We start from the raw sequence: 14011 nt of genomic DNA, 5'->3' as shown, positions 1-14011 counted from the left end.
ACTATACTAGTTAAAATGAAAGAGATAAAAGATAAACACCATCCAGCCCTTTATTGCCAAAAATGGTCTCATTTCTAAGTTGAAATGGAAAATGAACATCAATAAAAGGTGCATTCAAAGCTTTTCAAATGAATCCTTGAGGTCATCTTAGAAAAGCTTCGGAATCAAATCCTACATGCTAGTATTCTTAGCCAGATGTGGTTGAACGTGGTAGTCAGTACGCATAAAAGAACAGATAATTGACCAACACTTCAACAGTCAGGAAATGATTCTTTTTCAGCGTGTAGCCTCCTTCTGGTGGCGACCTTTTTCCTTCTCTTTCACTTTACTTCCTTGGTTAGTATCACATTCAGGGACTTTGCATGAACAATCTTCTCTTCATCATTTTTGGAAAGTTCATGATTTTCTCCATGTACCCCTCCAAACCCTTCTTCATCAGACCTTGTTGCATGGCATTCTCCAAAAGAATTCATGGTTTCTTCCCTTGGATGTTTGCCTTGAGATTGGTCCTTTTTGTTTACAAATAAGATGATATCCAAACAAACCCCACTCATTCAAGAACCTTTTCATAAGTTTGGGTTGGGGGTGGGAGGGAGCGAGGGAAGATGTAGAACAAAGGGTGGAGTCCCAACTAAAATAAGATGGAAGGGCAGAAATGCATGGCAGTTCGAGGGAAAATGAAGCAATCATAAGTCAATCTTAGATCATGCAAAGAAAAGAGTGGCTGGAGTTTCAAGAAGAAGAACTAGACAATGATGAAAAGCACAGGACAGGAATAAGTCACCAGGTGTACAACCACCAGATGAAGGAAAAGTGATGATCAACACTGATGCTTGCTGTATCTGCAACATTGGCTGGAGCAGGTTTGGGATTGATAGCAAGAGACAAACATGGAAACCTCATTGAAGTTAGAGGGATAAGAAAAAACAGCAAGCGTGAAGCTGAATTAGAAGGAGCAAATGCAAATCCGGCAGGGATTGGTTATGGCCAAAAAATGCAAGGTGGCAAAGAATTGAGGTGGAGTCTGATTGCAAAGCTGTCGATGAAAGAATCCAAATGGGATGCAAGGAGGAGTCACCCTCAATCGATATAGTTTTCTCTTGTGGCTTAAAGAAAGTATGCATGAAGGAGAATAATAGGACAACTGTCCTCTTTTGTAACTGATATCTTGTGTTTTCAAGTCGTTAGTTAAAAAAAAAAAAAAACTCAAAGTATACACACCTATTAAGATTTTTTTTTTGTTAATATGAGTACCATAAATTCGCAATTGTGAGATCATTTTAATACGTAAAAAATTAAATAATATCCAATTTTGTAGTCTAACATCTAATCATCAAAATTATTTTGGATCTTTTTTTAGAACTCATTTAATGGTATATCCAATTTAGATTGAATCGTCTGAAAATCGAGTCCTGCATGACCGCAAGAACAAAATTTTTTTTCTTGAAATCAACTTTAAATATTAAAACTGCAATTGTATGTGTATAGTGGAACCGGAGCCCTCTTTCTTTTTACGCTTCAAGATCGGGCCCCTCCAGAGTTGGGATCAGTCTTTGTGAATCGAGTTTAGCCCACTAAAGTTTTAGGCTCAACACCTTGTGTCAGTTGAGGCCCATATAACCCAACATTGCCTGCTCCAGACCACTCATTCTTGGTACCCTTAAAATTTCCCAAAAAAAAAGAAAAAAGAGTAAGAAGTTCTTTTTGAATTTATTTATTTTTTGCACTAACACTGTAATTAATTTTTATATTAACAATTATGAAGATATGTCACATACGTGTAATTTGAAATTTGATTTCATATTATATAACGTGATCTAAGTTTACTAGTAAACAAAAAAAATTATATATATAAAAAATATAGATATATATATATATATATATATATATTGTGTGTGTGTGTGTGTGGCTTTTACTCTTATTAGGAGACATTCCGTCTGAAAAGACGGTGTGGAAAAAGAGAGTTAAAAAATTGGGCGGGGCAGTTGGCTGCCACTCGTGAAAGTTGTGTGGTTCTTACCATGAAGACAAAAGTGACCATCTCAAACCGACTGATTGCCGTGCCAAGTGAGCTGTAATGGTTACCTAATCAAATTGGTCAACGAATTTTGTTAGTACCCAGAGCGAGCATCACGTCGTTTCCACCATAGTCGTCCCAAACCATTCTTGAAAGTCCTTTAGGGGATTCGTTCACATTATTATTCTGTTCGAAAACACTACTAGTAACTGTTTTGTGCGCGAGGTCTCTTGTTCTCACCCACGGGTCATTTGGTCCAATGATCATCACCATCTTTGGTGGCGCTGGAAGTCAGGGTTCAACCTCTGCCTCCCATAAACTTGTCACTTTACGTGGTTGGTCTTCTGCCTCCACGAGATAGTTCGAACTGTCCCCTCCCCCTCCGTAGGGTCCGACGATCTTCCTGACTTGTTCAGGATTCGAGTCCCATTGTTAACGTGTTCGGTGTGGAGTGGGACCTCCTCTCCCGGGCTGCAGGGAATTAGTCGGACCCTGTAAGAATTGACCCGAACACTCCTGTATTGACAAAAAAAAAAAAAAGAGATCTCTTGTTCTTACCCCGAAGACAAGTAATAAAATGATGATATCTTATTTGATTGACGTGGTAGATAATTTTCTAAGGCTCACCTAATCGTATTTGGTGGCACTGGACCGACCATTCACAACTTTTCATGTGAAGACAAATGCTTTCTTTTGCAATCAATATATATATATATATATACATACATCTGTATATGCATGTCAAAAACCTAATACATACATCTGTATAAACTCAACTTATTGGCTTAAACATGCATTTATCTGCGTGCATAAAGAATCCAAGTTCGTGAGGGTTTGTTCAAGAATACATATTGAAATTGGTTAAAATTCAATTCAAATTCTTGAAAGTCATATTTTCTTGAGTTGGGCCATCCGAATATCAAAATCTACTCAATTTTGCTCATGTCCCTGTATGTCTCTCTGTACATACATCCAAAGGTTAATTTCTGACTCGGTCAGCTAGAGACTTGGGTTTACAGTGGAATGAATACATGACCAGGGTGTCTTTTTTTTTTTTTTTTCTTCAGATAAACAATCGAGTGAAAGTCTTGAATTTAAATAATGTGGTGGCAGACTGCAGTCTTGTTAATTCACATGAACTTTTCAAACAATAAGCATCATGCATAGAATTCAGGCTCAACTTATAAGTATTTTCTCTACTAGTTGGAAAAAAAAAATTCAATTATTTCGTCTTCTTGAATATGCGCAAGGATGGCGTGAGGGCATCGTCAACATTAGGTTACCACAATTTTTCAAACTACACATACATGTAAAATCAAAATAGTAGTGTCTGCGCAATGGAGAAGTACCATCTGAAACTGCCCAATAATTCAATTCAATTCAATTCAATTCAACTTACTTGTAGTCATTTCTCTTAACTGAAACTTCATAAAATCAAAATCTACACTCGATCGAGTGCATGACAAGGGAGTTATAGTCCTTTCATTTTCTACGCCACTGAAAAACCGTGGTCAGAAAAACAATCAAGTAAAAGTCTTCAATTGAAATAATGTGGCAGCGGAGTACTGCAATCTTGTTATTGATCATGAAAATAGATTGTCATCCATCAAAGAATAGCAACCGTAGACTTTAGATTCAACTCACAAGTATTCCTCCCTTGCAAATTAACAAGCAACTTGGATTTAAATATGTCTAGCAATGGCGTGAGGGCAACATCAAACATATTTTGTCCATTATTTACGATTTCCTTTCCTTTTCTTGGCCCAAAGCTCAAAATTGACGTACTATTTTTTTTTTTTTTTTTGTCAGCAACGATACATTGTGTAATCTACTTTATCCTAATTAATCTAGGGGGAGGGGGAGCCTAAGGAGGTTTGTGTGTTAGGAGCTAGTGGATATACAGACCCAACTAGACCAAAAGAGTGCTATGATACTACATTTCAATTTTTTTTACTGTAAGTGAGGTTTGAATCCTCGCTTACAGCCGCTCTCTCCCTCCTTGGTGGTCACTGAGCTAAGGTCAGTGGTTTCAAAATTGACATACTAGCCCAAGTCTATTATTTAGTCAAGCCAGTCTGGAGCTGCTGTCTTTCTTGGCTAGAAAATGCTTTTAAATTTAGAAAAAGCGCCATTTTGGTTCATCGTTGAGGCTATATAAACGGCCATGCTATTCGTGATAAATGCAACGAAAGTATTAACTCGTACAACCGATATTACAAGCCAAACTGTGCCTACTCTTTGTTGAAAATATTGAAATGGTGTCTAGCAAGAAAGAAGTGTCATCTGAATTTCTTCCCTTCCTCAGGGTCTACAAAGATGGTTCAGTTGAGAGGTTTCTTGATTCACCATATGTTCCACCAGCATTAGAAGATCCAGCCACTGGAGTTTCCTCAAAGGATATAACCATTTCTCCAGGCATCTCAGCCAGAATTTACCTCCCAAAGCTCCCCACCACCACCCAAAAGCTTCCCATTTTAGCCTATTTCCACGGTGGAGCCTTTTGTATCGAGTCTGCCTTCTCTTTCCTCAGCCAGCGTTACATCAACACCTTGGCGTCTCAAGCCAAAGTCCTTGTTGTATCAGTTGAATATAGACTAGCCCCTGAAAACCCAATTCCCACAGCTTATGAAGATTCATGGGCTGCTCTTCAGTGGATTGCATCACACTCCAGCAATGATCAAAACTACAAAAAAGAGCCATGGCTTCTCAACCATGCAGATTTCAATCGAGTCTTTGTAGGCGGCGACAGTTCAGGAGCAAACATAGCACACAATTTGAGCTTAAGAGCCGGCCGTGAGAGCCTTCAAGGTGGCATGAGTATCCATGGAGTTTTGCTTTCTCATCCTTACTTTCTGAGTTCAAAGCCAATAAGTTTAGAGCCAAGTTCTGATGATGATGTTGACAAGAATTTACTCTACAAGGCTTGGGAATTCGCGTATCCAAATGCACCAGGAGGTTTTGATAACCCATTGATCAATCCATTTTCTAATGAGGCACCCAGTTTATCAAGCCTGCAATGTTCAAGGTTGCTTGTTTGCGTTGCTGAGAAAGATGAGCTGAGGGAAAGAGGAGTCAGGTACTTCAATGCAATCAAGAAAAGCGGATGGAAAGGAAAGGTGGAGCTCTTTGAAGTTGAAGGAGAAGATCATTGTTTCCAGATTTTTGATATTGAACGTGGGAATGCCAAAATCATGTTCAAACGCTTGGCTTCCTTCCTCAGCGCTCCATTGAATTAGGATATAGCAGTAATAGACTGTAGAAGTTGGTGTACGTTCTTCAATTTGTTGGGCTGTATTCTTTAATTTATGTTGTTATGCGCGCATATCGATCTAGTCTATTCATATTGTTGCCAATTATTATGTTGCACCGGTTTATATTATTGAAGGTTCGTTATAATTAGTATGAAACTTGATCTTGAGTATGCATTTCTAGTTGAACTAGATTAACTGCTCTGATGCATAACTGTCGTCCACCAATTAATATTCTGAAGTAATAAGCTCATAATCGCAGGCGCTTGGTTGAACCAAATTCTGAATCCCTTATAATTTTGAAAAGATCAATATGTCAACCAAGTAAATCCACGAATTATGCTGTCAATTCTTGAGTTGGGTACATTAGTGCCAAGAAAATTGAACTGAGATCTTGTGGCTCTAATGCCCACTGTAAACGCTTTAATGAATGTCTGCGCAATAACAAAAAAAATTGAAAACATGAGAAGTGCTGTCAAATTCGGAGTTGGGACTACCTCCGCAATTACTGTCTGAGTAGTCAAATTCGGAGTTGTTTTCTTCTCTAAGAGGGAAAGGAATTTGAAGTGCATGAAAGCAATTATTGCAATTAATGGTTGTTTTGAGGTGCAATTTTTCCAAGTTAGGTTTGTGATGGTCGTTTCATAATTATTGCGTAGATTCCTGAATGTCTTTGAATTATTCAATCCTACGGATTCGAGAAAGAAATGCATGCGAACCCTGACAATCAAACACAAAGCAAATATATGAACAGTCAGTTTACACCCAATTCTTAAGATGACATGAAACCATTGATTTCCCCTTGAGGAGAGTTGTTTTACTCGGTCTGTTTTGGTTTGCAGCGGTGGATTTGGTAACGAGATTGTTGGCACCTGCTACTTGGCCATTCTCCAAATTTCAACCAAATCAAACAACCCTCCTTTGACTGTAATAAACCACACAAATCAAAACAAGTACAAATATATTGCTTTGTTTAACGACTCCAATCTTCAATCATTGGACAAAAAATGAAAACGATGAGCACAAGAGCTGACCCACGAAAATAACAAGAAAAAAATCAGCGGAAATTCCTCTGCATGTTCCTAAGAAATAGGTATAGCTGCCTCTATCTGTTTCCCAACTCCCAATTCCGAACGCGACACTGATGATTGTGTATTAATTAACACCCATTTGTTTTCTTGTACCTGTGAGTTTGTGATGTTTCCAAATATCTTGCAGGCCAAACCGCTGGATTAACAATGCTCTAAGAATCCACAAACGCCAATACTAGCGAACATCTTTCCAAGATCTTCACTCGAGCCAGCGTCCTATATTGTTAAATAACCAAATGAGGGATCAAAGAACAATGGATTAATCAGAGGCTGTACTAATACCTAGATAAACAAACGTATACCAAGTCAATTTGTTTCCTTTGAAACTTTAAAAACTCTTCAAAGCATCTTCATAAGTAAAAATGCATAAAGTATAAGAATAAAAAAAAAAATAGAATAGCGATTAATTAAAGTGAAAATCTAGTGACTAAAACAAGTCTCTAACTTTTAAAGTCATACTGCTTCGAAACATGTCTAGTTTTCTTCTTACATGTTGACATGTTAACTCTGATTCACTTTCTTGATCTTAACAACACTTAAAATTCATCAACTGCTTCGAACAGTGTCGCCAGTATTTTTCCAGCATTAATCATATTACCAATGGCATCATTTATTACAGGTTCGAGAGGGAAGTATATAATAAATTTATTACCAATGGCATCATAAATTCACCCAAAATGTTATTTCTTCAACGCGGAGAACAGTCGGCGGAAGCCCCCAATGCATGGTAGGATGCGTACGCCCATATCTTTCACCTTATGGGCTGAAAGATCAAGAAATCTGGCAAATTATAGATGGTCAACTCCAACTTCTTCTTGCTCTTCCCTTTTTATTTGGGATTTCTCAGCAGAATTGCACAAACACTCGTGCGTGGCATTTCTTTGGCTGCTTGGAAAGATGCCATCGACCCGTTTCCTTTCCTGCATGGATTAATCCTGACTCCAACCATCAAAAGTTACCCATGCATTTTAACTCTTCTTCTTGAATAAAATTTTGTGTGACATATATACGTAGCAATGTCACATATTGTAGAAGTTGAACCCTTCATAGGTCTAGCAGCTTCCCTAATTGTCTTTGAGTTTTGCCCATTTGTCATTCCTGTTTCATCCAAAATTGCGAACGACTGAATCCATTGACCCAGGCATTCCGCTACAAACCGTGGACAACAACATCTCATCCGACGCCACCTTAACAAATTCGGTGGAGTACAAGTAATCTCAATCTGGTGACATGATGCGTGGGGGCTCCAATTGGTTTCTAACAGTTTACTGTGGAAAATGTCATCGTATCCCAGTAATTCTTCTTCTTCTTCTTCCTTTTTCATTCTTCCTTCGTAACTAGAAGTGCATTATAAAGAACTATTTATGTCCATTCTAAGTCATATTTGTTTACATGACAAATTAAGCTCCAATTGGGTCGTGACATCAAGAAGGTCTGTGATTGTGGAGGAAGGCAACTCTTATCTGCCTGAGTATTGCCGATTGCCAAGTACAACAAGAGTTTTTGATTCTAGGATAAATTGTATTCTTTCCTGTACAGTTGGAACTAATAACGTATGTGCTACGAAATTACAGAGCGCAATATATCAGAAAACATGAACATGATCAGCTTTATTTGTTAGGACTCTATTTTGATTGCATAGTTGGGCAAAGCAATTTCTTCAGGACCACAAAAACCAAATTGTTTGACCAAATCATGCAACCGTCTACAATTTTCCCTTGATCCGACTTAGTAATATGGGCTAAATCATTTCTTGTCTTTCAAAAACAGTTGCCTGATTAACCAATAATCCCCACCTTCATTGAAAGAAGAAAAAAGAAGTCTTTCAAAAATAGTTGCGTGATTAATCAATCCCATCTTCATTGAAAGAAGGAAAAAAAAAAAAAGTCTTTCAAAAATAGCTGCCTGATTAATCAATTCCATGTTGATTTATATTCATTGAAAAGTTAAAACAAGAATGCTCTGCCTGATTAATCAACCCCATGTTATCCTAAAGAGGGAAAAAAATGTCATGGGGAGAAACGCTAGAGGAAGGGCTTGAACCTTCGACCTTGTGGTTAACAGCCACACGCTCTAACCAACTGAGCTACTCCAGCTTGTTGTGTCGGTTTATGTCATAGGATCTAATTATTTGAGAATAAACGATTTATGTTAATAAAAATACTCCTTATCAAGGCAAGACACTAACAATTTTCTTTTTGCCCTTTTTGAGTCAACTATTAAGCATTAAAATCTTGATTCATTGTGCATTACTTCTCTTCTTAATTTCAAAGCTGGCCTTTACCCTTTTTTTTTTTTTTTCACACATATTCGAATCCTGCATGGAGAATATTTTACCTTCTACCTAAGAACTAAATCAGATGATTTTGACCGGGCATTGACACAATAATTTTGTTTGAATTGAGACTTATTTGTTAAAAATTATTAGCTTGCATCATAAATATATTTTTACATCATTTTTTTATTTTTTCAATTACATTTTTATCTGATGATATACATTTCATCACAAAAAGTGATAAACTATTTTATTTTAAAAAAATTTTCCCTCCAAAATTGATTGTCTATGATATAAAATCTGTACAAAAGAACAAGAAAATCCTCCTATCAAATACGATCAATTTCTTTTTTTGGGGTTGAATATCCCTAAGCATTTTTTTTCTCTCCACAAGAGCAGTGGGCAAAATAGAAGTGAGGGAGCCCCAGAAAAGAATTTTCAAAAAATAAAGAGAAAATAGCCAAATTCATCCCTAAACTTTTTGTTAATGTCGATTTAATCCCTGACTTTTATTTTCGACCAATTTGATCCCTAAACTTATATTATGGTTTCAATTAAGAATCTCTACGGCCGCGCCACCACAAAAAATAAATCAAACTCCTAATTTATCAACTAAACAGGGGTATTTTAGGAACTTTTGATTTGTCCTCCTTGCACCATCAATTTCCACCACCTGCCACCTACCTCCTCCTTCTCTCGCCCTTCTTCTCCCACCTCTTTTGCTCCTCCCTCTGTTATGTCAGTCATCTCTATAAATTTTGCAACTAAGAATCGATCAGGAACAAGATGCGATACTTTGACTTCTGGGACGGAGAAGGGTGCGAAGAGGAGCCAATGATGGAGAGAAGGTAGAGTTTGGGAGGGATTTGAGGGCCAAGATATTCCAAAAACTAAGCAAAGAGACTCCCTTGAATTGGGTGAAGCCGAAACCATATGATGCCCCAAATCTAGATGTTGGGTAAGTATCGGATCTGTTCTAGTGAAGATCAAGACATGATGAAGTATGTTGTTTTTTTGGTAATCATTAGTAATGATTTTGTTGATTAAGGTGGATCTAATCCAGTGATTCTCTACAGACAAGTAGTAGTAGTAATTTGAGTTTTGTAAGCATTATATTAACAAAATCAAATATAGGAGCAGTACCAAAAATGGTGGATTGGATGGAGAGTGAAGAGTAAATTCTCTTTTTTTTTTTAATTCATTTTTATCCTCCTTCCATGGAAGAAAAAGGGCATGTTCATAGATAGCAAGAACATTCCGGCAAAATTCAAAAATCAAATTACAAGACAACATGATATATGTAAAAACTGGAGGACTACTGGAGGCAAGATTTGATGTATCGCTTATACCCAAAGCTACGAAAAACTTTATTTCAATGTATCCATATTATTTTTGCAGTGTACAAGTTCAGCAAGGCCAAAATTTCCCAAGAAACTAACAAGGATTTCATGGCTTCGCCTAACACTCATCATCCACCACAACAAAAGTCATTTTGATGGCTGCTTGGGATAAACCTTTGATTCCTGCTTTGAACTTGGCATGGCTATAGCTGTGTAGAAGCAAGAAAGAGAGAAGCTTTTACTGCTATCTCTTTTGACAAAGGAAGCCTCTTCTTCAATGTAAGAAGGATTGTGTTTTGGGCTGCTCAAGGACTAGTTAGTGGGCTGCAACAAAGATGATGGACATGATAGATGGAGGGAATGGAGAGGTTGGAGAAGAAAGGTAGGAGTAGAAGGGGGAGGTGGCTGGTAGGCCGTAGGAATTGATAATAGAGGGAGGGGATATCTAAAAGTTCCTAAAATACCCCTGTTTAATTGGTCAATGTGGAGTTTGATCTATTTTCCGTGGTGGCGCTGCCGTAGAGATCCTTAATTGAAACCATAATATAAGTTTAGAGATCAAATTGGCTGAAAACAAAAGTTAGGGATTAAATCGACATTAAGAAAAAGTTTAGGGATGAATTTGACCATTTTCCCAAAAATAAATAAGAGCGCAGAATTAAAACAGTAATATGTTGCGTACAATGATGGCATGTCTAGTTGTGATCACTGGACTGGACCGTACCGTCCCTGTCAATGGGTCTCAAGCGGGGCCGCCACTATTTTTTATTGTGAGACAATCCGCGGTAACATGGGTCAGCATTAAAATTTGCATTAATGTTAAGACAAGGTCCAAGGTATCGCCCTCAATTTTCCGAATAAAAGTTCAAAGCTACATCCTCCGAGGCCCAAACCAAAACAGAAGATTAAAAAAATCCAAAAAAGAGAAATTTTTTTAATCCCATTCATCTTTTTGGTCCTTGGGAATTGAGCCCACCGTCCCTAGTTTCTCTCCACTCACTAGTCACACTAGTGCTACACTTTCTCTCTCTCTCTGGTGCAGTTCAGATTTTCAGAGTCCTTCCTTTTTCCCTCCATTCCAACCCAGCCCTCTCTCTACCTTGTAATCTTACCGAGAAGGCATTTTTTCACAGAGTCACACAGTGAGAAAGGGTATTCCCCTACCTGAAGGAATCAAGAAAAGGGTCAAAAAAAGGTATCTTCTTTCTTCAAAATTGCCTCTCATATCTAGGGTTTTAGGGTTTTTATATCGTTGTTCCCTGAATGGAGAAAAAGTTACAATTTTGTTTCCTTTGGTTTTTCTTTCCCTGTTTCGTAAAAGGTTCCTTTTTTCTCTTCGATCTGTTGCGTTTGGTGCATATTTGGCCATTTTCGGCCTTAGTACTGTATAAGACAAATGTTACCAAAGAAAAGAAGGAAATTGTACGGATATGTTTGTTTACTTGTTTATCTTTTGCGATTGGCTTAACTGATGTAGATTCTAAAATGATCATATTATAGTATTTTCACATGAGGAAATTATTTCGGTTTCTAGGAATGCGTTATGATTGTAAATTAACTTCTTTCGGGTGTGCTTATTTGAGCAAAAAAGATTTGAACATTTTATTTAGATAATCTTGCTATTTTTTTTAAGGAAAATGTAAAGCTCATTTGTTCCAAGATGATAATTCTTTGTAAAATTAACTAGGCGTGATCTAATAGTAGTGGCAAAATGTTCTTTTGAGGGATAGCTCTCCTTAAACTCATTGTTATTAACTTTTTTCGCCATAGTCGTATGAGTAATCTGAGGTGGAAATGGGGATGGAGACTAAGGATGCCCATTTAGTTTATAAGTTAGTTTGGAAGCAGTTTCAGGTTTTCTTGAATAATCATTGAATATAAGCTAACATGCAACATTTTATTCAGCTGTGTCTCAATGGATTCTGTGACTTCACATCCACAACGCCGACCATTTTCAATCAAACTCTGGCCCCCTAGTCAGAACACACGACAAATGCTTGTGGAGAGGATGACAAATAATCTTTCCGATCCAACCATTTTCACCCGCAAGTATGGCAGTCTAAGCAGGGAAGAGGCTACCAAAAATGCCCAACAAATTGAAGAGACAGCTTTTGGTTTGGCCAATCAACATTACGAAAAGGAGCCCGATGGTGATGGAAGTTCTGCAGTGCAACTTTATGCTAAGGAATGTAGCCAGCTCATTCTGGACATTCTTAAAAAGGGACCCAGTACAGAGGACAAAGAGGTTCTGAAACCTAAAGATGTCTTTTCTCCAGATGAAACTTTTTTCGATATTTCTAAAGGACAGAGGGCATTTATAAAAGCAGAAGAAGCTGAGGAACTTCTGAGGCCGCTCAAAGAACCAGGGAACTATTACAATAAAATATGTTTTAGTAACAGAAGTTTTGGCACTGACGCAGCCCTTGTTGCAGCTCCTATATTGTCATCACTCAAGGGACAACTGAAGGAAGTTGACTTGTCCGATTTTGTTGCAGGAAGACCTGAGGAAGAGGCTCTTGAAGTCATGAAAATATTTTCGGCTGCACTGGAAGGTTCTGTTTTGAAGTCTTTGAATCTTTCAGACAATGCCTTGGGTGAAAAGGGAGTTAGGGCGTTTGGGGAGCTCCTGAAGTCACAGACTAGTTTGGAGGCATTGTATCTGATGAATGATGGTATCTCTGAGGAAGCTGCACGAGCTGTTTGTGAGTTAGTTCCATCAACTGATCTACTTACAGTTCTCCATTTCCACAATAATATGACTGGAGATGAAGGGGCTATAGCTATCTCTGAAGTTGTAAAGCGTTCTCCATTACTTGAGGATTTCCGATGCTGTTCTACCAGGGTAGGCTCTGATGGAGGAATTGCCTTGTCTGAAGCACTTGGCACATGTACCTATCTCAGGAAACTTGATTTGCGGGATAACATGTTTGGTCTGGAAGCTGGCATTGCACTTAGTAAGGCACTTTCTTTCCATGCAAATCTCACTGAGGTTTATCTGAGCTACCTGAATTTGGAAGATAAGGAGGCAATTGCAATAGCTGATGCACTTAAGAGCACAGCCCCTCTACTTGAAGTGTTGGAGATAGCTGGAAATGATATAACAGCTGAAGCTGCTCCTGCTTTAGCTGCCTGTGTAGCTGCAAAGCAGCACCTCACCAAGCTGAACTTGGCAGAGAATGAACTGAAAGATGATGGTGCCATTCAGATAAGCAAGGCTCTGGAGGAAAGTCATGACAAATTGAAGGAAGTTGATGTTAGCTCCAATTCATTGAGAAGGGTTGGAGCAAGGACGTTAGCTCAGTCCGTTGTGCACAAGCCTGACTTGAAGTTGCTGAATGTTGATGGGAACTTCATCTCTGATGAAGGCATTGATGAGTTAAAAGATGTCTTCAAAAAATTCTCTGACAAGCTGGCACCTCTTGATGAGAATGACCCTGATGGAGGAGATGATGATGACCAGGAATCTGGGGATGGAAGTGAAGGGAGTGAAGAGGAATTAGAATCAAAACTTGAGAAGCTTGATGTCAAGGAAGAGAAATAGATGTTCTATCATTACAGAGAATTTATTGGGTCATCTTGGCGAACTTGCTCCTGAATGTTAAACTAGTCAAAACTTTTTCTGGGTTTCTTGGTAATTGCTAGTTTGTATGTTGTTATGCGTCAGAGGTAACTGTTGCTTTGACTCCGGCTATGCTAGCAAATTCTTCCATCAAGATTTTATGTTTGATGGAAGTTTGATAGTCAGTTTTTGCCTCTCCTTGTTTGTTTTTCCAAAATTTGTAAGCTAATGTAGGGGCACTATTGCAAACCTTTTACTATTTCGATTCTACTGTGGATCTTTTGCATTCCACCTTCTTTTTGGGTGCTTAAACTATTGTTACTATTCCGTGTATTTTTTTTTTTTTTCCCTTTTTTATTTTTAAGTATAATCTCCCAACCGAGCGAAGCTATATATTCTCATCTTCTATAATACTTTGGGATCAAGTTGGATCCAGAAGAAGCTAGCTGTTGTACACAATCTTTTGAGGTTAGCAATTGTC

The 14011-nt window shown here is 38.0% G+C and overlaps 2 protein-coding genes and 1 non-coding gene across 3 annotated transcripts; 2 read left to right on the top strand and 1 right to left on the bottom strand.

Moving 5' to 3' along the window:
- Positions 1-4132: 4132 nt before the first annotated feature.
- LOC113734849 (2-hydroxyisoflavanone dehydratase-like) lies at positions 4133-5442 on the top strand. Its single transcript, XM_027261596.2, has one exon. The coding sequence runs from the start codon at positions 4273-4275 to the stop codon at positions 5251-5253; it is 981 nt and encodes a 326-aa protein (XP_027117397.1). The 5' UTR covers positions 4133-4272; the 3' UTR covers positions 5254-5442.
- A 2936-nt stretch (positions 5443-8378) lies between these two features.
- TRNAN-GUU (transfer RNA asparagine (anticodon GUU)) lies at positions 8379-8452 on the bottom strand. Its single transcript has one exon. It is a non-coding gene; the product is annotated as a tRNA-Asn (tRNA).
- A 2478-nt stretch (positions 8453-10930) lies between these two features.
- LOC113734101 (RAN GTPase-activating protein 2) lies at positions 10931-13842 on the top strand. The gene is made up of 2 exons (XM_027260447.2): positions 10931-11166; positions 11877-13842. Exon 2 carries the CDS (start codon positions 11887-11889, stop codon positions 13510-13512), a length of 1626 nt encoding a protein of 541 aa, XP_027116248.2. The 5' UTR covers positions 10931-11166; positions 11877-11886; the 3' UTR covers positions 13513-13842.
- The last annotated feature ends 169 nt before the right edge of the window (positions 13843-14011 follow it).

The sequence above is a fragment of the Coffea arabica genome, chromosome 3c (assembly GCF_036785885.1).
Source record: "Coffea arabica cultivar ET-39 chromosome 3c, Coffea Arabica ET-39 HiFi, whole genome shotgun sequence".
NCBI classification, from domain to species: Eukaryota; Viridiplantae; Streptophyta; class Magnoliopsida; order Gentianales; family Rubiaceae; genus Coffea; species Coffea arabica.
The sequence above is the reverse complement of the archived record's forward strand: the minus strand, read 5'-3'. Positions and strand labels throughout refer to the sequence as shown.

Excerpts from the sequence above, each read along its gene's own strand:
- LOC113734101 (XM_027260447.2), top strand. The coding sequence starts at position 11,887 with ATGGATTCTGTGACTTCACATCCACAACGCCGACCATTTTCAATCAAA.
- LOC113734849 (XM_027261596.2), top strand. The coding sequence starts at position 4,273 with ATGGTGTCTAGCAAGAAAGAAGTGTCATCTGAATTTCTTCCCTTCCTC.